The 22,366-nt window shown below is 47.4% G+C and overlaps 1 protein-coding gene across 1 annotated transcript in view; it reads left to right on the top strand.

The window, feature by feature from the left end:
• The first annotated feature begins 9,591 nt into the window (after positions 1-9,591).
• The window catches only part of AHCY (adenosylhomocysteinase), a 28,205-nt gene continuing 15,430 nt past the window's right edge, over positions 9,592-22,366 (top strand). Inside the window, exons 1-4 of the mRNA XM_063350115.1 lie at positions 9,592-9,740; positions 11,489-11,679; positions 14,497-14,572; positions 16,468-16,620. Of these exons, the coding sequence (XP_063206185.1) occupies positions 9,713-9,740; positions 11,489-11,679; positions 14,497-14,572; positions 16,468-16,620 (448 nt within the window). The 5' untranslated portion in view covers positions 9,592-9,712. The remainder of the gene's footprint in view (positions 9,741-11,488; positions 11,680-14,496; positions 14,573-16,467; positions 16,621-22,366) is intronic.

Genomic DNA, 22,366 nt, shown 5'->3' with positions numbered 1-22,366 from the left:
ACAAAACTGTAGGAACATCACAGCTAGGAGTACTATGACCTTTAACCCCAGCTGTCTGAATTAATTTTAACTTTAGTAGGAGCTTGGTGTTTGCAGGAAGAAGCTGAATGCTACCCCAAGTACACATATGTGTGACTCCTATTGAATTCAACAGATGTGCATATATCCCTAGGGCAGTGTGGCCATTTGCAGTCTCTGTTTTTATCTCACTGGTTTTTAGGTTTCCAAGGTAAAGGTTCCTAAAGCAAATGTGAATTAATAACATTCAGTGTCTCTTTTCAAGGACACCACGTAAGTTGTCTTCCGTGTTATCATTTTTTCCTCCTTTTGTAACTGGCATTTTGGAAAAGTCACTGTTGTTCAACGCCAGCAACCCTAATCTCTTTATTTTTCAGCTTCTGATGTCTCAAGTCAAGTTCCACTGGTGCTATCTGCTCTGCAAAATTCATGAGAACAAGAATGCATTCCAGGTGCACAGACTACTGATTCGTTTATGCTTGCCAGGACAAGATGAACAAATTCACACTCTTTCAGAGATCACTTTCCCTTTTACAAATCATGGCCTATCAGTGAACTGGAACAACAAGTAATGGATTAACGCCAGAACAACATGGCAGACACAGATGAATACAAGTGAGTGGCAGAAGAGATAAGTATCCAAGATTTTACCTTTCTTTTGTTTACTTATGTAGGGAAAGGAGGAGACTACTTGATTATTTTTTTTTCCCTTTACTTTCTGTAGCTAGAAGACACTCAGGCAGGATGGAATTTTCTTGCTATTCCATGTCATAACTTTCTTTTGACTAGGAAGAACCCCAACAGATCAGGAACGTTTGCTACAACTGTGCGGGATGATCTTGTACAAAGGCTTTTTTGGAAAACTGTGTGTACTTTATAGCTTTTCAGATTTTGTAGGTTTGATATGGCGAAGCAGTGCTTCCGGGAGTTAATTTCTGAGAGATAATATTTAATATTATTATTAATTTTTTCCCATTCTTTCTCAGTCCAATCCAGATTTCAAAGTCACTGGGACATAGATTGTTTCTTGCGGCAAAACATGTATAGCATTTATTCTCGGTCGGGCTATTGTAAATAGCAATATTCAAATCACTAACGCAGTCTTCACTGTGTTGTTAACAGCCGGAACTGGTACGCTAAGTTAGTGCTGTTGGTGCTGGGAGTTGACTGGGAAACGACTGAGGGTAAGGGTCTGTGTGGCAGAGTTGTCTAAATCACTTCCATGTTTGACTCTTTGTCCAAAACCATGACACTCTTTCATGTGGTAATAAAAAAATCTTGCAGGATCATTAAAATATTGCGATTCTGATTTTTGAGCAGGAGTCTGTGAATGAGGATTGCTCTCTGAAACCTCGAAGCCCTAGGCTCCCTCAGCTCTAGGAGCTTCTGCGTAACAGAACACCCTTCTTATTCTGCTGTCCCTAGAGTATGGTATCGCCTCTCCTGAAACAGACGTGTCTTCATTCACTCCCATTTTCCACTCTCAACCAACAGATCCCCATTGACTTCACATACGACAAACCCATTCTTTCCAAGATCACATAATTTACTAAAAGTTGCACAGCAAGTTGCTGTCACAGTTGGAGACAGAGCTGGGTTTCTTAACTCCTTGACAAGTGTTTAATGACTTTTTATTATTATTATTATTATTATTATTATTATTATTATTATTATTATTATTATTATTATTATTTTAGTGAAGCACATAAAAAATCCGTACGGAATCACATAAAAACCAAAAAATTTAAGTAGGTATTTAGGCCTCTGGAGGCCTGCAGGACCAACCCCTGCTTGAACCAGGACCAACTTAGATAAGGTTGCACAGGGCCTTGTCCAGTTAAGAGGTAAATATCTTCAAGGATGGAGATCCACAGCCTCTTCATGCCCTGGTTGAGTGTTTGATGACCCACATAGTGAATAATTTTTTCTTTATATCACATTGGAATTTTGCATGCAGGAACTTTTGCTTGTCCCTCTTCCTGTCCCTGTCACTTCTGCAAAGAGTATGGCTCCATCTTATTGGCACCCTCCCATCTGGCAATTGTAGACAGCAGTAAGATTCCCCTTTGCCTTCTCTTCTGCAGGCTGAACAGAACCAGCTCTCTCAGCATCTCCTCATTGGTCCTGTGCTCCACCCCCATCATCTTGGTGGCCCCCCCTGGACTCTGGTACATCAGCGCTTGTCTTATACCAGAGAGCTCAAACTGGACCTGGCACTAGCAGATGGGTTCTTGCCACTGCAGAGTAAAGGGCAAGGTTCCCTTATCTCGCCCTGCTGGCCGCACTTTTGATGACACAGCCCTGGTCACAGCCAGAAAGTTGCCCTTCTTTGTCACAGGGCCACTCGGTAGACTCCTACTCAACTTGTTTACCAGGACCCCAGCACCTCGTCCACCAAATTGCTCTCTAAGCGGTCAACCCCTTGTAGTGCTGCCTTGGGGCTGCTCCCTCCCAGACACATCTTTGACCACCCGCGTTTGTCTTAGTTGAGTTTCCTGAGGTTTTTGTCCAGTCTGCTAATACTATATAGGTTGACAACATAAAGCTGGTCCTGGTACTGAAGAGACCACAGTGACCATCTCTCCATGGAAGCAATTTTTATAGTGTGAATGCTTACCTACTTTGGGCTAGACACAGCCCCGAGCAAATGTCACACAATGACTGTTGAATAGTCAGCAGATGTCATCAGCACCCATTAGCTGCTAAGCTATTTTAAATCCTTAACAGTGGCTTAATGCTTCTGTCTGATTTAAGGCTTTGTAAAGTTGGTGATTTATAAATGCAGGAATATTTTGTTTTCACATCATTTTTCATTACTGGATTTCAAAGCATTTTATCAAAAACTATAAAGCACTTTATCAAAAAACATGAACTTCTTGTCTATGTCTTGCAGAGCTTTTTGTTAACTAGTTAACAAAACTAGTTAACAAAAAGCAATAACCAGACTTCTTATCTTGAAATTGTCACCCTTAAAAAGAGAATATTTGTTGTGCTGCCTTGTTATCAGTCTGAATTAATGATTTCACTCATGAAGATAACAGTGAGGTGTCAGTCTATCTATTTCTAATTGACTTTAAAATCAGAATTGATTAATTTTATTTGGGATGTAGAAAAGTATCCGTAGGAAAAGATAAATTACTTCCTGTTATCTGGAGAAGGCACGAACGAAACCCTCAGGTTGGCGAGAAACTATTATTATTTCCGAGTAATCTAATTAAAGGGTAAAACAAAGACATGTGGCTATTTAATTAAGTATTTTATTACTCAATTGGTCTACAGTGCATAATCAGAGAAATGGGAGGAGTGATTAGGTGTCTTGAGAACGGAAATGACACAACCAAGACATGTAGGTGTTAAGGAAGGACAAGATACTGTTCCTCTCTTCCCCACGCAAAAGGCTGAGCATTATTTTTCCCTGGGACTGAAGAACATGATACCGTAAATCTGCTGGGGAGTTTTCAGAAAAAGGCTTGACATGCTGGTGCTGGGATATGTGAAAAGCACCATTTTTAACTGACGGCTCTGCCCAGCTCTTGTCTACACAGAGACCTTGCAATCAGCCTTTGGGTCAGCTGGGCTGCTGGTGAGACAGTGCGGCAGATACGCAGGGTACCCACAGGCACCTCTCGTAACCCAGTTACGGCGTTGCTCTCTGGATGCTGCCTCCAGGACTCTTAAAGGACAGGAAGACGTGTTTTCTTAGTGTTAGTGTGAGTTGGGTGCCTACTTCTGCCGGGCTTTTTGAGAAGAGTTTTTGGAATGGAGATGCTAGTAGAGAGGGAGTCTTTTATCTTGTTTAGACCCAGGTTTATTCCTGTCCCACCCTGATAACCTCCCTCATTTATACAGTTGTAAATTATCTACATCAGAAAGGCTGACTCATCCCCTGAGTGGTTTGCCTCCTTGCAAATTGCCCTGGTTTAAATCAGCTTGCATTTCAGAGCAGAACAGATGCTGATAAAAAGCTATGTAATGTCAAAACTAATATAAAGGGAGAAGGTATGATTTAAATACCTGAGGCTTGATCCAAATCCAAACAAAGCTAATGAACTGGTTTCCATTGTGAATTCTTTAAAAGTCTTTATCAGTTTCAGTGGTCCGTACCTTCTTTACTTATGTAGTCCCTCGTACCAGGATGCCTCAATGCCCTCCACTAAAAAGAACAGATGCACCCATGCTATCAATCCTGTTGAGTAAGAGGTCAAGTTGTGTGTTTCACTAAGTCCATCTGGCCCTTGGAGCTGCAGCATTACACTTCTGAACCAAACCTCCGGCCTTGGACGGCAAGGAAGCTAACAGGGCCAGGCTTTGAATCTCCCTTGATGAGTAGTAATCTTGCTCTTTCCCTCTATTTTATGCAGCCTTTCATACACTTAGTGTGCAGTAAGTAACTGGGCAGCTGAATTGCAAACTTAAGGTGAGTAACAGCAAGGGGCAGGGAGGTTGCTGTACCAGTCCTATCGCATGCCATCAACGTACCAGGTGCAGTGCTCATAATTTCCCAGACTGGATTAAGGGAGAATTTACTTGGTTAAACTGGCTCTACAAGGCTCAGGGCTTGGTCGTCAGTTCGTGTTATGCTCATGCATGCTACAACTGCGAGAGGGAGGAGAAGATGATGCTGTACTGACTTACCACCAACCCAGAGCCTCGGGCTCTCAGGGACTCAGTGTCTTGTGTAACAGGCTGGCCCCAGGGTTCCTCTAAGAAACAAAACCTGGTGGTTTTTCTCTTGTTGAGGATAAAAGGAAAATAAGAGGCAAGAGGTAAAATTAGTCCAAACTTCCCTTCACACTGGTTCATTTATTGTCTTCTAGCTCTTGCTTCAGTTTGTGCTTGCACTGGGTGTACAGACAGCATGTTCACAAGTAAATAATTTCTAGTGTTCTTGCAATAGAAACGTAGCCTCCTTGTAACCCTTGGCCCAACCGTACTCCTCCCAAAAGACACCAGCTTGATCACACCAAACTCTTATTTAAATGTTGGTAGTCCTCATTTGCAGGGAAATCAAAACAAGGGGCTCCCTGCCCTCTGTTGGGCAGTTAACGATAGAAAGTGGTTGGTACCGTAAACACAAAATCAGGAGTTGGTAAAGTGCAGAAGTCTTTACTGAGCTCCGGTGAATCTGGAATGTGTTGAATTTAACATCACTGGGGCAAATGGCATTTATCGTCATAATGCTGGTGCTTGCTACCGTAATATAAATGTTGCTGTGGACTGAGATAGTATTAAAGGAACTAGATCTCCAGTGGTGTTATTCTCTACTGCTGCATGAGATGATAGTGTGTGGGAAATCACGTTGTGAAGGACTTTGTGCAAACACACGAGGCAATACATGTCTCGGAGGTTATGCTTGAGGCAGGGAGGGAGAGTTTACTTGCGGCATGAGCTGTGACACGTTTGTGAGTGCTGTAAGTGTATATTGATGATACCCGTAACAGCACTATATGAAAAGCCAATTTAAGGCATGAACAACAAGGACTCTAGTCCACGTGGGACCCCTGCTAAGCTAAATTAGCAGTGTGAGTCATCCAGCGTGCCTGTAAGAAGGCTGCTGCAGCCTTCAGCTGCTGGCTGGGGCCCTCACCAGCGGTAAGGCTACAGAGCAAACACTGCACTTCCAAGATGCCAGTGATGGCATCACTGTTACAACCTTCATTAGGCACCTTGTGACATTTACCGTGATACGATCTAACTGGAATATCAAAGACTGCGCATGCCTCCCTGCACAGAATGGCTTGTGCTAGCTGGAACGGTGGTTATGCAGCACTTCTTCCATCTGCATCGCTCACTACGGTGATTCTTCTTCACTCCTCATCAAACCTCGATGCAGGGTAAGACAACATTAGTTTCCTAATTCAGGATGCTCCTGAATGCTGCCACCACAATATTGTAGTGCTTCACAGGCAGAAATGAATTTATTTTTGCAATGTGTATGTAAGTTTGTGGGCAAGTGAAATCATTGTCCGCAGTTTATGGGTATGGGTGAACTGAGGTACAGAATATAACATCAAATGTTTTCCTTGTTTGTGGGTGCCACTTTGAGACATGCAGGGTTTATTTTGTCAGAGTATTTGGCATTGTGCTGCATTTTCTAAGGTCAGTGATGTACTCTGGACTTCACACAGCCTGGCAGAACATTGGTCAAAGAATAGGAAGGCGCAGAGGATGCTTGTCATGGGCACCTAGAAAATGAGTATGCAATTAATGATCACTCATGGAAAGCCTGTCCTGAGGGACTGAGCCAACACAAGGGGATGAGGTGCTATGGTAGGGATAGAACCCAGTTCTCTATGCTCCCACAGCGCTGCATTAATTTTCAGACCATTCTTGTCACTCTGATACCCATCTTCTACCTGCTGTGACAAATGAAGTCTTGTGAACAGCCACCTCCTTTAGTTGCTAATTCACACTCAGCACAGATACTCCCAGTGCACTGTCAAGTGAGAATCTTGTTGAACAAATCACGGGTGTTCTTTTTATAAAGAAATGTATCAGATTACACAAAATCCTTCTTCTAATATATAAATTGTCCCAGTCAAGCAACTAACTGGCTTTGTATGGAGTCACCTGCATTATACAGCACCTTAGACTTAGATGTTTTCTCCTAGTCTTGAAACCGCAGTATTTCCTACCCACCGCAGTAAGCCTAATCTTTTTCTAAATATAGTTCCGAAGAAATGTCATCTCATTTTTTTTTAAAAGTGTTCTTTTTTCCCCTGAGTTTCGCAGCTTTTCAGTGACTGTGAAATACTTAAATTTACAAGCCAGAACTTCCCTACTTGAACTACTACAGTAAATGAAACCGTCACAGGATGTATAACATGAATAACATCCTGTTATTGTTTCATGTACTCTGTTAGGTAGCAGATTTCTGTACTCTTGTGTTCTTTTGCCTGTTCCTTTTTCTGCATTACATCCTATTCTCTCCATTCCGTGCCTATCTTGTGCCATCTGGTGTCTCAAATCCACCAGTGACAGCAACAATGAAAGGACCAGGGTGTGTATGAGTAGCCAAGGCATGGAGTACATATACATTAAGATGTAGTATAACACAGAGCTATGAGATATTAATCTCCTAAATGAGAGGGTCAGGGCAAACCATGCCGCTAGCACGACTCGGCTTTAAGCACGCCTTATGCAGTTCTAAACAACTGAGGATATTTTGACAAGCGTTGGAGCACCTTCACGCTAGGTGGAGCTGATCTGTCCTCAATTAATAAATATGGTCAGCTCCTGCCAGCCACTCCCTGGCTTAGCTGCACTCCAGTGCAGCTGCACTTCCAGCCTTCACAGGGCAGTATGCCTCCAGATGAAATCAGTGGGAGTTATATGAAATCATGTCTTTGTTCCGGCCTTGCTGATTAATTTAGGAAGGACATTTCATGTGTAGGGGTTGCTGTGGGTTAGCGCATAAAGACGTTGACTGTAATTGACAAACTGCGGATCAGCTTTGCGAGGGAGGCTGCGGGCTGAACGAAGGCACATTTGGAGCATTTTGCTGCCCTTAGGTCACCCTGGGTAAGGTAGGGCTGTTGGAAGCCTCCTGTTCGCCTGTCAGCAGAGGTGGGAGTGCGGGAGCACGCAGAAACTGCAGTCTGCCAGCGATACAGCCTTGGTGTCTTGGGCGAGTGGGTGGGGAACTGCCAGAGCCTCAACTCCCGTCCTGCTGCTGCGAGGCAGCGCATTCGAGCTGCGACAAAAAGGTTGTTGGTGATGTAAACTGAGAAAAGACTGGCTTAGATGAACCTGTCCCAGGGGAATGGACATGCCTCTCCTTTGGGCACCTCTTGATTTACAGAACTGCTTGGTATGGTATCAGGTATGTCTGCGATGTCAAAAGAGTACGGTTAAAAAGTTACATAAGAGCTTTGTATAAAATTGCAATAGAACTTTGATTGAACTTTAGCTGAACTCCTGAAATTAAAACTTAATTGGGCCTTTTGCACCTTGACTAGATGTAGAAACAATTAAACCTGTGTCCTTGCACATCCACTTGGGATAGATGTAGAAACAATTAACCGAAACATAGATCAAAGAAATCGAATTGTTGAAGAATTACCATCTTGACAGCTTACTGAAGGCGAACAAGGCCCATGGAAGGAGTGCACTCCTGGTCTCTGATCTAAGTGTAGGGTGACAAGATGCATCGTCTTTGGAGTGGAGTTGAGATAAGAGTGTGTCCGAGAGGAGCCTGAGGAGTTTCTAATACTAAAATAATGAACATGCTAATTCGCAGAATCTCCCAAAACGTTCAAAACATGGACTCGAATGCATATGTATGATGAGGGATGGTAAGGGAACTGTAGCTCACCCATTGGCTGTATCTTATCACTATAAAGCTGTGACTGTCCGAAATGTGTGGTGTGCTGGCTGTTGTTAGATGCCTGGCACCTGATTCTGCAGAACCGAAATAAAGACAAATATCTCGACTCAGTGTGTTGATTAGTTTTTGCACAGCGGGTGAAGAACCCTGATTTAGGGACAGCACCGATGCACATACAGCACTTCAAATATCAAACGCTACCACTTGCACGTGCGCCGTCTGCGGGACTGCAGGTTTCCTACTGGGATGACTGTCCCCGCTGTAGGATCGGCCACCGCAGATCAGTGGCTGCTCAGGTAACAAATACTGAACCTCATTTACAGGGAGCACTGCAAGTCGGGGTGTCGGGGTGAACTCTGCCCTGAGAATTATTTCAAACTTTGCAAAATAGTTCAGTGAGAATGTGTGGGTAAGTATGAGGAAATCTTCACTTTTAAATATTTCAGATAAAACAAAAGGTATATAACACCCCGGTTGCAAAGTTTGCCCAAGTTTATGACAGAGGCTTATGAAAAACGCATTTCAGATGAGCAAACGTGACCTGCAGACAAGGCTGGTGCAGGGCTCTGCCTCCTGCGCACGCAGCGGGCATTGGCTGTGGCTGGGGGCAGCTCCTGCCCTGCACCTGGCAAACCGCTTCCAGGCCGGATAGCGAACAGGCCACAGCCAAGTCCAAGGTCCAGGCTGACGAAGCGCTCAGGCACCGCGCCTGGGCTCTGCCCGACTGGCGCCTGCCCGCCCTGCCCCACAGACCTGCCTGGGCCGCACGCTGCCCTCGGCCCTGCTGCGGCCAGGGGCCCGCACGCCACAATCGCCACTGACAGTAATGAACGCAGGGGATGGCTCAGGGAACCTCCAGTAGCTTGGGCTGCCTGCTCAGTGCCACAGCAGCTCCACGGTCCTGGGGACCGGGGCCTGCAATGGCCCCGGCGGTGCTGGGCAGCAGGGCCACGCCAGGTGCCCGTAGGCGCCACGGCCTGCCCTGGGGCCCATTCTAGAGGCCTCCGGGGCCCACTGTCGTACCGGGGAGGCCTCTGGGGCCTGCTGGGGTCCCGGGGGAAGCCTCCGGGGCCTGATGTGGTACCGAGGAAGTCTCCAGGGCCCGCTCCCATCCTGGGGAGGTCTCCGGGGCCCGCTCTGATCCCGGGGAGGCAGCTCCTGGGGGGCTCTGGTGACGGGAGGCGAACCCGCGGCCGAGCCGACCCCAGTGTCAACCGGAGGAGGCGGCGCCGACGGCCAGGCCCCGGCGCGGCCCCGTCCCGTCCCGCCCCACGCAGGCGGCGGCGCCGCCTCTACTTAAAGCGCGCTCGGGGGTGCTGCCGCCTCCTCCTGCTCTGCCGGTCGCTTGCACGCCTGTACGTTGCCAGCATGTCGGACAGGCTGCCGTACAAAGTGGGTGAGTGCGAGCCGCGGGCCTGGCCCGCCTTCCGCGGCTGGGGGCTCTGGCGGCTCCCCTGCCGGCGGGGCGAGCGCGGTGCGCCGGGGCCGTGCCAGGGAGCCCCGGTGCCGCGGCTGGATGCGGCGGCGGCGAGGGGGAAGATGGCAGCTGCCCGTTGGCCGCGAGGAGCGCGGGCAGGGGGAATCCGAGCCTGACCCCCTCTGCGGTGGGGCAGCGCCGTGGGTCATCCGTGCGGCTCTAACACCCGCCGAGAAGGGGGGCGGCCGCCCTTGGGGGGCTGCTCCGCCTCGCTGCAGCCGCCGCCGCGCTCGGCAGCGCGGTACGAGGCGGGCTCCCGGCGCGGGTTTGCCGCTCGTCAGCCTCGGGGCCCGCCCGCGGGCGAGCCCCGCTGCCCACCGGCAGCCCCTGACTGGGGACGGGCTTCCACCGCGAATGTGAAAGTGGCTTTAAATTTGGGACCCGCGTTACGCGTTTCCTTACAGATTTTGGCGGGTATTTTTGTAGACCTGAAATGCCACAAAACCCCTACCGTTTCTAAAGTGTTGTGTGTTCTTTGAAGGCTAAGTTCAAAGAGAACAGTAATCTATAAGGCTCAGATTCATAAGTAATTTGTATTGAAGGCTACCAATGTAAAATACTACGGGATACATTTTTAAGCAGCCCTGGTGAGACTACTGAGCCCATAAGAGGGGTAAGATTCAAGAACCTCCCCTCTTGATACAGTTGTTTCCATGGTCCTTCCATCACCTGGGCTTTTTTCAGTCCCCATTGGTGCAAAGCCTGCACACCAGTCACCTAAAGCCTGGGCAATAGCTTTAGTGGCCCAGGGGCTTCGTTTTGGAGCAAAATGCAATTATCTTGTCTTTATGAAACAGCAGACTCTAGAGATCCTAGTGCTCCCCGATGCTTTAAACACCTGATGTTCACTAGGTGGGTGAAAGAAAAGTGTTTGACCATGTTCTTCAGTGAAATGGTAAGTGTCTGAAGTCCCGTCTGAAAGAGCCAACCACTGAGTAAGGGGGACACGTGGTGTTGGCCAGTGGCGCACCTAGGCATTAGCCTTCTTGAGGCTGGAGTTAAAGTGGTGAGTGTGGTATTTTCTACCCTGAGCTAGCCTGTCAGAAGTCTCTCTTGTTCGGTTCTTGCTGAACTTTTCTGCTACAGATCCTTTTTACAAAGGCAGAAGCAGACTTGTAACTGAGGTAGTTATGGTGCCTTGAAAATATTCCTTGTGGATCCGAGGGGAGCTTAGTGCTGACGAGGGGGAGCTGGGCTGGGCTCAGCTCCTGGTGCACTTGAGAGGGACCATGCCATGTGTGTTCTCATGGGGGAAAGCTATTGCCATAGAGGCACCCCCCTGTGCCAGTCGTAATACTGTGGGAGTAAATCTCGATAGGAAGTGTCAAACCCTTGGGCAGTGTCTGTAAGGAGGAGCGCTTACTGAATTAATGGGCCTCAAGATGTATGCACACTGGTCAGAGGTGATTAATATGCTCATACAGGAGCATGGTTTTTTTTTTCAGAGGGGCTGTGGGGTTTGGTCTAAACTTGTTTGAAAGCCTGTGTACTGTAGTAAAAAAGCAGGGAGTAACTGGAATAGGGTCCCTTCCCCCCCACCAACTCTCTCCCAGCTGTTGCTGGGTGTTCAGTTCAGCTGCTGTGGCCGATGCCTATCCACAAGTGTGTGAACAGATACCAAGGTCTCAGCTATTTAAACTCTGACACCTGTCCTCCTTCCCTTGCAGCTGACATCAGCCTTGCGGACTGGGGTCGCAAGGCCATCGAGATTGCGGAGAATGAGATGCCAGGGCTGATGAAGATGCGGGAGATGTATGCTGCATCAAAGCCGCTGAAAGGTGCACGGATTGCCGGTTGCCTTCATATGACTGTGCAGACGGCAGTTCTCATAGAGACCCTCATAGCGCTGGGAGCTGAGGTAAAGTGTCCCTGAGTTTCTCCTTCCGTGTGCTCTTAGGTAATGCGCTGCTGGGGCACTGCTGCTGCTTACACAACTACCTTAGGGGATCCTGGCAAATGTCTGTGCTTTTTGGAAGGGACTGTGCTGCAGTCTCCAGGTGGATAAATTATGTCTTCTTTCCTTAAGCAAAAAGCTTGTCAGCTGTACTGCATGCACCTCTGGGATGTGTGTCTTCCCTCTGGATAAGCTGCATCTTTAAGAGTGCCTGTTTTGGACTGGGTTGCTGGCTTCAGTGGCTCCGTCAGCTGTGTGTACGGCACCCTGAGCAGCGGTGCCGAAAGCTGCTCCCACGCAATCGTGTTGTGCTCAGACATGCAGTGCTGTTGCTGGTAATACTGAAGCTCTAGTGACTGCCTCCAGCACAGATTAGCCTGTATTAAGAACCGCACAGTGCCCTGGTAAAGTCAGCAAAAACTAATGAAGCTTTCTGAGAGCTCATGCTGGCCCTTCAGCTGTGCTGGAAAACAACAGGGAGACAGGTGGTTCAGTGACCAAGGGCTGGGCACTCTACTGACTTTGAATTTATTGTGTGACTATGGACTGGTTACCCTGGTCCATATTAAAGACTTAAGTCATTTACTGCATTGTACTCGCTGCCTGGGTTGCTGAATGAAACCCAAACATCATGGCTGAGTGTTCGTTGTACAGGGCATGAGGAGAGCCAGGCATCTGAGCACAATCCACATAGCTTGTGTGCTGAGCAGGGAGCTGACTGGAACTTGATGATGGATTATGTTAAGTACGTATGTGATCTGAAATTCCTTCTTCCTGAAGTTTAGCTGCCTGAGCTCAGGCTGCCCAGAGGTGCCCTATATGGGATCCCTCCCTGGGAATAGTTAAGAGTTGAGCAGTGTCATGCTGATCAAAAGGCACTGGGAGAAGGGGAAGCTCTACCTCTGTAGCAGCTAAGGCATTCCCTCAAAAAGTGGAGGGGGTAGGGACCTACCAGGTCTCTCCAGTGTGCCAGGTCAGCCTGGGCAAGGTGCATGCAGTTGTGAGTGTTTTTCAGCCTGTTCAGAGCTGTTCCGTGGTTACAAATGGTGCAGTGCTGAAGTGAAGCTTTGATGTGGAGGTACAGTCCTGGTTTTATTCCCGCTACTCTGTGTATGAAACTCTTGTTCCTTCACAGGATTTAGCAGTAGCCACTGAAATTTGGGAAGCTTTTGCTGCTCCTGTTGGTTGCTGTATCCCAGTATGGCTGGCCTAGGCCGCAGCTGTGTGCTTACTTAAACATTGCCAAGCTGCACAACTCCAAATCAGTGTTGTATCGGATTGATCCAAGTCATTCAGGGAGGTACCTGCAGAGGTTTGGTTCCTCTAAACATAAGTTACGGCTGTGCCTTTAGGAGGTGTGCTGTTGCGTTAGCTCCTTCCTTGTCCTTATACCTGCATGTTGGTTTAGACTTGACTTGAGTTTGGATTCAGCCCTGGCTCATCTCTTCCACCAGAACTTTGGTGCCTGGGAGGGAGGAGTGAAACTCTGATGAAACCAGACCCTACACAACAAGGATGCAGTGTGGTAGTCTTGGTATCCCTTTTTTGACTAGGTTAACAAAGACAGAATAAATAGTCTGCCTCAAATTATAAATTATAAAATTGTAATAAAATTGCATCCTCTTCATAACCAGTGATGTAAATATTAGGCTCTAAGCCAATCAGATATGCCAGTTATTCCAGGGTCTGTGCCTTTATCACAAACTGGTGTTACAGATCTGAGGACACAGAGTTGAAGTGGCCTATGTCTTGTATCAAGTGTAAACAATATATAGGTATTCCTTATACTTTGAATTTCATGACACCTCATGATGTCAGCTGTACTGATATGGAGGGAGCTTAGAAAAACCTAGGTGAGGAGGTGCTGTGCTTAAGGTCATGAATTCAGTTTTCCTGTGCTCCTTCCAGGTGCGTTTTCATTAACAAGTGTTGGTTGTGTAGGCTCAGATGAGGTGCTTCCTACTGCAGCCCTTACTTTGAAGTGTCAATTCTTGATAAAGTGGGATGAGTATCTGCAAACAGGCTGAAGGATTATGCCTTATGACCTTTCCTCGAGGTCTGTTACAAATAAGCATGCAAATACCTGTCAGTCAGCCCTGCAGGGAGCAGAGTGAGAACTCCTGTGTGGTGCTGGGCTGTGGTGGTTTCTGTGCCTGCTGGGGAGCCGCGATGGGTGTGCAGGTACTGTTCAGTGCAACTCAGCAACACGCTGTTGCTTTTCTAGGTGCCTAGTTATGAAATGTGTGGAAAACACTTAGCTGGAAAAGCTTCCATGACTGGAGTACAGAGTAGGAGTTGGGTGGGCGTAATCTTGGAGAATGCCGGTTGACTGAGTGTAGCATTTCAGCTGCATTTCTGACTCTTCAAAGTGCCAGCAGGTGTGTTGCTGCATGTCCATATCCCTCAGTGGACACTCTCTACGTGGCTGTTCTGAAAATCTGAACTTCATTGACCAAAGCTTTCCAAACCCACCCTACTGTGCACTTCCTGAAAACTTATAGCTGAATATATGCTCTGGCTGTCTGGCAGAAGCTCTCATGAGTAAGGATATGGCTGAATATGTCGCACAGCTAAAGCTCTGTTACATTCTGTCCCAAAGTGACGTTATTTTCCTTGGCCTAGTCAGATACTTAGTTTTCACTTTGCAGAGTTACTGAGAAAGGCAGGAGTCTGCACTAAACGTCTTTCTGCTCTTGTTCCCTTTTTAACTCCTGTGTCTGGAAGAGAGTGCCTGGTATCGCAGAACTTTGTTCAGCAAACAAAACTTGGGTTGTTTTCCAGGTACAATGGTCAAGCTGCAACATTTTCTCCACTCAGGACCACGCTGCAGCTGCTATTGCAAAAGCTGGTATCCCTGGTAAGTTTTCCATGTTCTAATTTGGCTCTGAGTTGGGGTTTGCTCCCTGTTCAAGCTAAATCAAACTTTATCCAAATCCAGCTCTTCTGAACAAGCTTCAGGATAGAAATAGCCCATCAAAAGCAGTGATTGTTACAAAACAGGACATTTGATTCAAGCTGCATTGCATCAGCCTGTGCGCAGCACTCCTGACAATGCCTGGTGTTAGGCTATGAAAGAGCCTGGCTCTGTGCTACCAGCTTTAAGCCTGGTCATTAAGATGATTGAAAGGGCTGGGTAATTAAATGGATTGGTGTGTAGGTGTGTGTAGATGGAGGTGTTTTAGTGCTTTCCAGAAAGCTTGGTGCTAAATGGGGGTTGGGAAAGGGGGGTTAACCGTGGTGTGTCCTGTTACAGTGACAGGGTCAGTATTCAAGATATTTTAAGGCTAAAGTTAAGCCAGCTGTGTTGCTGCCTAATACCCCTGAAGTGCTTTATCTGGATGCTGCTGTTCTGTTGCTGTTGCCTTCCAATAACGAATGGTATGAACACATTAAGCCATCTGCTGTGTTACTTGGCTTAAGGACACACAGACCTCATGGTTCTGTGCTGGGAACCGCGTGGCCTGAGCCTGGATATTGGCTAAAATCTGGTTTCTGGCAGCCTGGTTCTTTGTTTTGGGGGTGGGGTGGGTGGGTAGTGTCTTTTGTTTCTTATAATTAGCTATTGCTACCAGTCGTTCCCCAGGTGTAGTCCTTCTTAAGGTAACAGAAGAAAGTGGTCCCTTCATCAGCTCCTTTGGCATCACTTGTCCCAGGCATGTGATTTCAAAGGACCAGATGGGACTCTCTAGATCCTAGATTGCCTCTGATGTTCATGACCTCTTGCCTTCCTCACTGTTCTCGATGCCCAAAGCTCAACTGAAGAGCAGTTTTACAGGTGGAGCGTTTGTCTAAGTTTTTGACCTCTGCCCTTGGTATCCTTGTTTTGTGGAACTTGCTCTTTTTGTTAATATTGCACTACACATACTGAATTTACAAGACCTCGGAGGAATGCTGATCCTCTGGATACAGCATGAGATACTGTTGCACACTTCTCCGGAAGGGGTGATTGCATGATTGGTTCTTTGGGGCTTGAGAGATAGTTTTCTGTGTAAACAGTGAAAACATGACAATTTTGCTGAATGTTGAGTTATGTCAATCATGTGCCTAATATATGTTTGAATAGCTGAGTGCCACTGAGGCTCAAGTACAGCATGAAGCCAGTACAAATGCCTGGAAAGGCAAAAATGCTGCTAGATACAACATGCTAGTGGTTGTAGCATGTTGCTGGTAGTAGGTGTACAGATGTACTGATACAGAAATATGACCTAATAAGAGCAGACAGGCAGGGCAGCTTGGATTTTAGTGCCATACTGGAGATGAGAATTTAAACTCAAAGTCGCTGAAGAGTTTGTAGTTTGGTGGTTAGCTCATGCTAAAGTCTAGTCCCTCTTTCCTGCTGTGCTAGAAAATGCTGTAGTTGTGTTTTCATTTGTCTGTATCAATATATCCAGTGGATGTTTCTAATTTCTGGTAATGTAGGGTGTATTAGGGGAGCAAGTGGGGTGTTGTGGGTGTGAGTCTGCTTCAGCTTGCTCTGCCTTCTCTCTCGTAACAGGGAAGGAGAATAAGGAGAGCAGTGAAGCCTCAAAATTTTGACCAATTTCATGGATTGTAACAGAGGGCAAAGTGATTTCACTTCTGCTCATTCTGAGATGTTTTTTTCAATGCAAATGTCTTTTCTGGCCTGCAGGCACAGATAATCATCTGTCTGTTGGCTCTGCTACTGAGAGCTGCTGATGAAATCTTCCTTTGGCTGCTTTACTACATGCTGAGCAAGAAACTGCCTAATTGTGTGTGTTTGTTCCCCTGCAGTGTTTGCCTGGAAAGGGGAGACTGACGAGGAATACTTATGGTGCATTGAACAGACCCTGTACTTCAAGGATGGGCAGCCCCTCAACATGATTTTGGATGATGGTGGAGACCTTACCAACCTGGTTCATACCAAATACCCACAGCTCTTGAAAGGTGACTTGTATTTTGTTTTGTCTGCCTGGGAGGCTGTTTAGGCGGTCTGTTTCTGTGGGAATTCCCTGCTTGTGTAGAAGGGGTGGGGGAAGAGGGAAAGGCATGTGCAAACAGGCGTCTATGAAAGTTGCTTACAGTCCAAGACCAGAATCTCTTACCTGCAGGAGCTGTTTCCATCTCTGCTCTGTGGTATATAAGCTACAGTGACCTGTCCTTCTGGCTATCCTTCACAGAGCCCATTATCTGAGAATTACCAGTGGTACTACTGACTTCCCAAAAGCTTTCTGGGAACGCGCTGTGTTTTAGAATTGCTTAATGTCTGCCTGCAATTAATATTTTTAACGTAAATGCTTTTTCTTCCCCATCCTCTTAGTGCAAGGCCATGGACAGGGCTCTGTGAGGGGAGGAGTTGGAGGCTGTTCCCCATCCATGTGCTTGTGTGGGTAGGGGCACAAGGAAGAGAGGAAGCTTCTGTGTGACAGGCCTCACTTTCTCCTTCATCCTGGTATCACCAGCAATCCCACAGTCAACATCTTTGTGTTATTTAGCTGCAATGAGTGGTTTTCACTGGTGTTCACTCAGCCATGCTGAGATCCCCTCTCTTCCATCAAAGGTCTCTCACATCCTAGATTGCCTCTGTCTGGTGTTCATGACCTCTTGCTTTCCTGCCATCTGATGCCAAGGGATACCATGATTGATCATGCCTCCCTGTCTTCCTGGCATTGTCAGAGACCAAAAACTGCATTTTTCCATGTTCATACTCTTTGTTTCACAGGGTTGTTTCCCTGCCATATGCACATACAATGCCTTCATTGCTGTCCCGGTTCCTGGGGTTCCTCATGCTGACCTCCTTTCATGCTTCCAGCCCTCCTGCTGTCTGCTCCTTCCCTGCCTCCAGCCCTTTGCTCCCTCCTACTTGTCTTGTGCTCCTGGTGTGAAGGGACTGGTATAGTACAGTGCAGTTGGGCAATGTCTGTTGAACTGTCTCCTGTCTTGGCGTATCCATCTCTAGTCTGCCACTGATAAAACACATCCCTACTGCCTGGGGTTGCTTCCTAAATTCCCAGGAATTGCTCTTCCACTGGGTTTTTAAAGAGTCTGGACAGGATGCCATACCTGTCAACATCGCCCTTGCGATGTGTGTGCTATCTGTACTGACCGTAGTTGAAAAGCCTCCCTGCAGCAGGTCAGTAAGCTAATTAAGACTGACCTCTCTGGAGGGCGACAGAACTTGACCTGTTTTACCTTCCATTCCACTGCTTTTTGGAAGCAGCAAAACTTCTAGTGTGGGACTCACTGAGTAGAGTCTTGAGCTCATTTAACTGAGCTCTGTGCTTAGCCCCTTGCTGCAAAGACTGCTTAGATGAAGCTGCGTACCATCCATTTTCTTTTTTTCTCTTGATGGTAATAGAGGCTAATATATTCTAAGGGCTTGTGGTGATCTTTGACCTTTTTGGGGGAGAGGCAGGACAAGAGTAACATGGTAGAGCGTGCACAGGGTGTGGGAAGACTGGATTGCATTTTGGCATGCAGCATCTGAAAGTGCCATTTGCCATTTAAAGGCTGGACAAGTTTTCTGGGGTAACTTCAGAGGGAACTGTCTGTCTTCCATGCTTCAGCTGCTTCCAATTTAAGCAGAAGTTAGTTCGTTGCAGGGGAGGTTGGACTAGGTGACCTTTAAAGGCCCTTTGCAATCCAAATTGTTCTATGATTCTGTGATTCAGTCCTGGTGTGCAACTCTGAGTTGAAAGGAGGACTCATTCAAGTCTACTTCAACCAGGAGGTGTGTGAAATAGCTGTGTGGAAGTCCTCAGCAAGCTTCCCCTCCCCATAATGGCGACTGCTGTTAGAGGGCAGAATGGCCTTTGTACTACTGGCTTATTCCACTAAACTAAATGCCCTTAAACCAAGATAGATAAAGGTAGGAGGGGGAAAACTAGAACTGAACAAAGGAGAAGGTCATTTGAACTTATGCAAGGGAGGTCTCTGCCATCTGTGCAAAATAATACTGTTGAGAAAGGACGGAGAAGATTGGATCATTTGTCATCCATTGATGTAGACTTGCTCATTGACCGGGTAAGAAATACCAGGGGAGCAAAGCAGGTCTGACTGTTTAGCGAGGCTTTTTTGATTTAATTCAGCCTTTTCCTTGCTGTAGGCCCTTTGCTGTTCTCCAGTCACTTAAGTCACTTGGGCATTGGAGTGGTGTGGGCAGCACTTCTTTTAGTGGGGGTGTGGAGTGGTTCAGACCAGCTGTAAATGTCACCTGGGGGCAGCAGGGAGGTGGCCTTTGGGGAAGGGAAGCTGCTGGCATACCTGATGTGATGCTTAGTGTGGTTTTAAAGACAACCTGCTATGCTTAGAAATGTCACCCTGGAGAGCTTTTGAAGGATGATGTGTGTCTCCTGCTTGCCAGATAGACCAGAAGAGAGAGGGCAGGCTTGAACTGGAGGTTTCTGCCATGACCTCCCACAGATTTCCTTCACAAGGGGATGATTGCACTTGATCTAGGCATTTGTGGTAAAAATCTATACTTCTGGGAGACTTGCTACAGACACTGTATTTCACTGTGCACCAGACAATGTTCTTTAAACTGGCCTGTCCCCTCCAAGCAAGCCCTTGATATGCTAAAGCCTGAACTGGTTCTTCTCTGCAGGTGACCATGTGGGGACCATGTGGGGAGTGCAGTTCCCTGAGGCTCTGTGTGAGGTCTGTGATGAGGCACACCTCTGTGGGGCCAAATCAGCCTAATCAAGCTCCGTTTCCTTCTGGCATCGTTCTCGTTTCCTTCTGGCATCGTTCTCGTTTCCTTCTGGCATCGTTCTCGTTTCCTTCTGGCATCGTTCTCGTTTCCTTCTGGCATCGTTCTCGTTTCCTTCTGGCATCGTTCTCGTTTCCTTCTGGCATCGTTCTCGTTTCCTTTCTGTGACACAGTGACAACGCTTTTTCCTGGTGGTCTGGGAAGCAAAAGGGAGGTCTAATGGCTCTGTCTTAGACTCCACTGAGACATCGGTAAAAATTCTGGTTTGAAAACCTCTTTGGATCGCACTTGGAGACTTTAAACCAAAGTTGTAATGGCTTTAAACTGAAAGAGGGGAGATTTAGATGAGATATCAGGAAGAAATTCTTTGCTGTGAGGGTGGTGAGCCCCTGGCCCAGGTTGCCCAGAGAAGCTGTGGCTGCCCCATCCCTGGAGGGGTTCAAGGCCAGGTTGGCCGGGGCTTGGAGCAACCTGGTCTGGTGGGAGGTGTCCCTGCCCAGGGCAGGGGGTGGCACTGGGTGGTCTTTAAGGTCCCTTCCAACCCAGACCGTTCCATGATCCAGCGATTCCTGCCTCATCCAGGCCTGCACCAGCTCGCCGCTTGTTTCGGCGGTAGGGGCGGCTCGGACCGGGGGAGTTGGGGTGCGGGGTTGTTGGTCCCGGCGTGGGGCGGGTTCTGCGGGGAGGCGCTAGGGGGCGCTGTTGCTCCGCGGCGCGGGCGGGGGGCGTGTCTCGTGCCGGGGCACGTGTGTGCCAGACGGGGCTGAGGGAGGGGGCGCGAGCGGCGCGGGCCCGGGCTCGAGCCCCGGGCTTTGGAGGTGGCTTGAACGAGCTTTATTCTTCTTCGCTTGACTGAGCTCTGGGACAAAACTGGGGTTCCCTCTTTCTCCCCCGTTCCCCCTTCCTGGGGTGGTGACCTGAGCCCCTGCGTTCCTGGCGGCTGTCTCTGTGGCTCTTGCTTCAGCTGGGCAGACGGAACCCAAAGGGTCTGGGCAAAGCACCTGCCTGCCTTCTCCCGGGAGCTGTGCCCGGGAGGCACGGCACCCTTGGGTGCCCGGAGGGTGCAGGTATCTGCTGGGGATCCCTGCCCCGGAGGCACGGCACCCCAGCGTGCTTGGAGGGTGCAGGTACCTGTGGGTCTGAAACACATACTCCGGCCTTCGTGCTCTTGCAGGGTCCTGCTCTGGCCCCAGGGAGCCTCCTTGGAGCCTGCAGGCCTCTCAGGTGGGTGACCTCTGTTTGTCCTCTGTGGGCAAAGCCACCTGCTCATCTGGAGATGCTGATCTTGTTTGCTTTGTTCCTGTTGCCACCTGGGGCTGTGCTGATGCTGTGGCTCCCAGCAGCAAAGGCTGTTCTGCAGGCCGTTCAGAGAGGGGATTTTCCAGTTATTCATCCTGTCCTATACACCTCTCACAGGTCTTAGTGGCTGGGGATGTGGTGCCATTTGGACACTTCTCTCAGCCAGAATTAATGGACTACATAAATAATTTGGAGGATTTTGCTGGGGGTTGTTGTTGGCTCCCATTTGCCTGTCCCTAAAGTAATATTGGCTACTGAGGAGGTGCGTGGGCTGTGGGTGAGGAGCCCTGCCGTAGCTGCTGGCTGGTGGTCTTGGAGTAGTCCTTTGGCCCCTCTGCTTTTGCTATTTGTGAGATAGGAAGGCTAATGCTCAGCTCTGTGAAATGTTAGAAGGGCTGTGGATAAAAAGTAAGATGGATGTAGCAATGGGGAGTGATTATATGTTGTACAGTCAGGGAGAGAAATTAAGAAAAATGACATGAAAAGGAGCAATATTTCTGTCCATGCGCACTAACATAGGATAACCTGGGCTGTCACCTGCTTCGTCAGTAAAAGGGTCGGAACAGAACAATTTATGAATGTTGTTTACTTCTCAGAGTTTTTCTACCAAAATGATAGTAAAATTATTTTGCTTATGAGCATCCTTTCAATTTTATTCTGGGGTCAATGTGAGAGGTCACTTGCCTGGAGGGGCAGTATCTTCTCTGCATAAATCTCTGGTGTGTGTGTGTGTAACTTGGTATTAATTGTTTTCATATTTTCTCTTTTCTTGGGACTCTGAATTAGCTCCAAGTGCCACATGGATCTCTTTGTAGAGTTGTTGCTTGTGTTGGTGGTTTCAGCCTGATTTAACAGAATTCCTCTATTTTCCCCCAGTAGTTCATACTTCAACAAAATAATTGTGTTGCAGTATGCCTCCAGTCCTTAAAGAACAAACATAATTACCATTAACCTCTACAGTGGAAATTCATCCAGACTGGATAGTTTAGTTTCTGATTTATTCTGATTGTCATAAATTGCATGCTTCTTTTTGCAGCTAAGCTTTCTAAGTAATCAGGTATTATCAATGAGGTATTACTGAGACATTAGAGAGGAGAGATATCCACAAGTCATGGGCAGCGGTGCCACTTCTGAACAACTGGCTGCTGTTCAAAGGTCCACAAAGAGTCAGGACCCTTAAAGCAGAGGGTGCCTTTACAGCTTTGGCTTTTTAGTGTGATGTGGAGCCAGGTAACCCTGTGACAGTTCCTGTGTTATCAGCATCTTAGTCCATTATATGATGTTGGTGTTTCTGGACTGTCCTTTGTCTCTGGTCTCTGCCTCCTGGACTGTTTTCAAACAGGATATATTTGAAATAGTGTTTTTTGATTGTGCTAGTACTGAAGCTTCATGTAGCTACTATCCAGACTTAGGGGGCATGTTGGCTGTTTAGTCAGAGCTGAAGTTGATTACAACAGGAGAATTGGGAATAGTGAACTGTGTACTTGATTTTTTTTTTTTACTTTTTTCAGTTGATTCAAGTGCTTTAAGTTTAAGTGTGGTTATCTAGGTATCGTCTTCTTTCAAGCCACCTTGCAAGAATGGACTGGGCTATAGAAATATCACTGAGGTAACATCTTGCCTCTTTTTTTTGCAGAAGATTTTTTTGATCATTTTGTGAGAAAAGAGTGGGGTCTTTCCTGATTC

Source organism: Chroicocephalus ridibundus, chromosome 12 (assembly GCF_963924245.1).
Source record: "Chroicocephalus ridibundus chromosome 12, bChrRid1.1, whole genome shotgun sequence".
Taxonomy (NCBI): Eukaryota; Metazoa; Chordata; class Aves; order Charadriiformes; family Laridae; genus Chroicocephalus; species Chroicocephalus ridibundus.
Note: the sequence above shows the minus strand (reverse complement) of the source record. Positions and strands in the feature narration are given on the sequence as shown.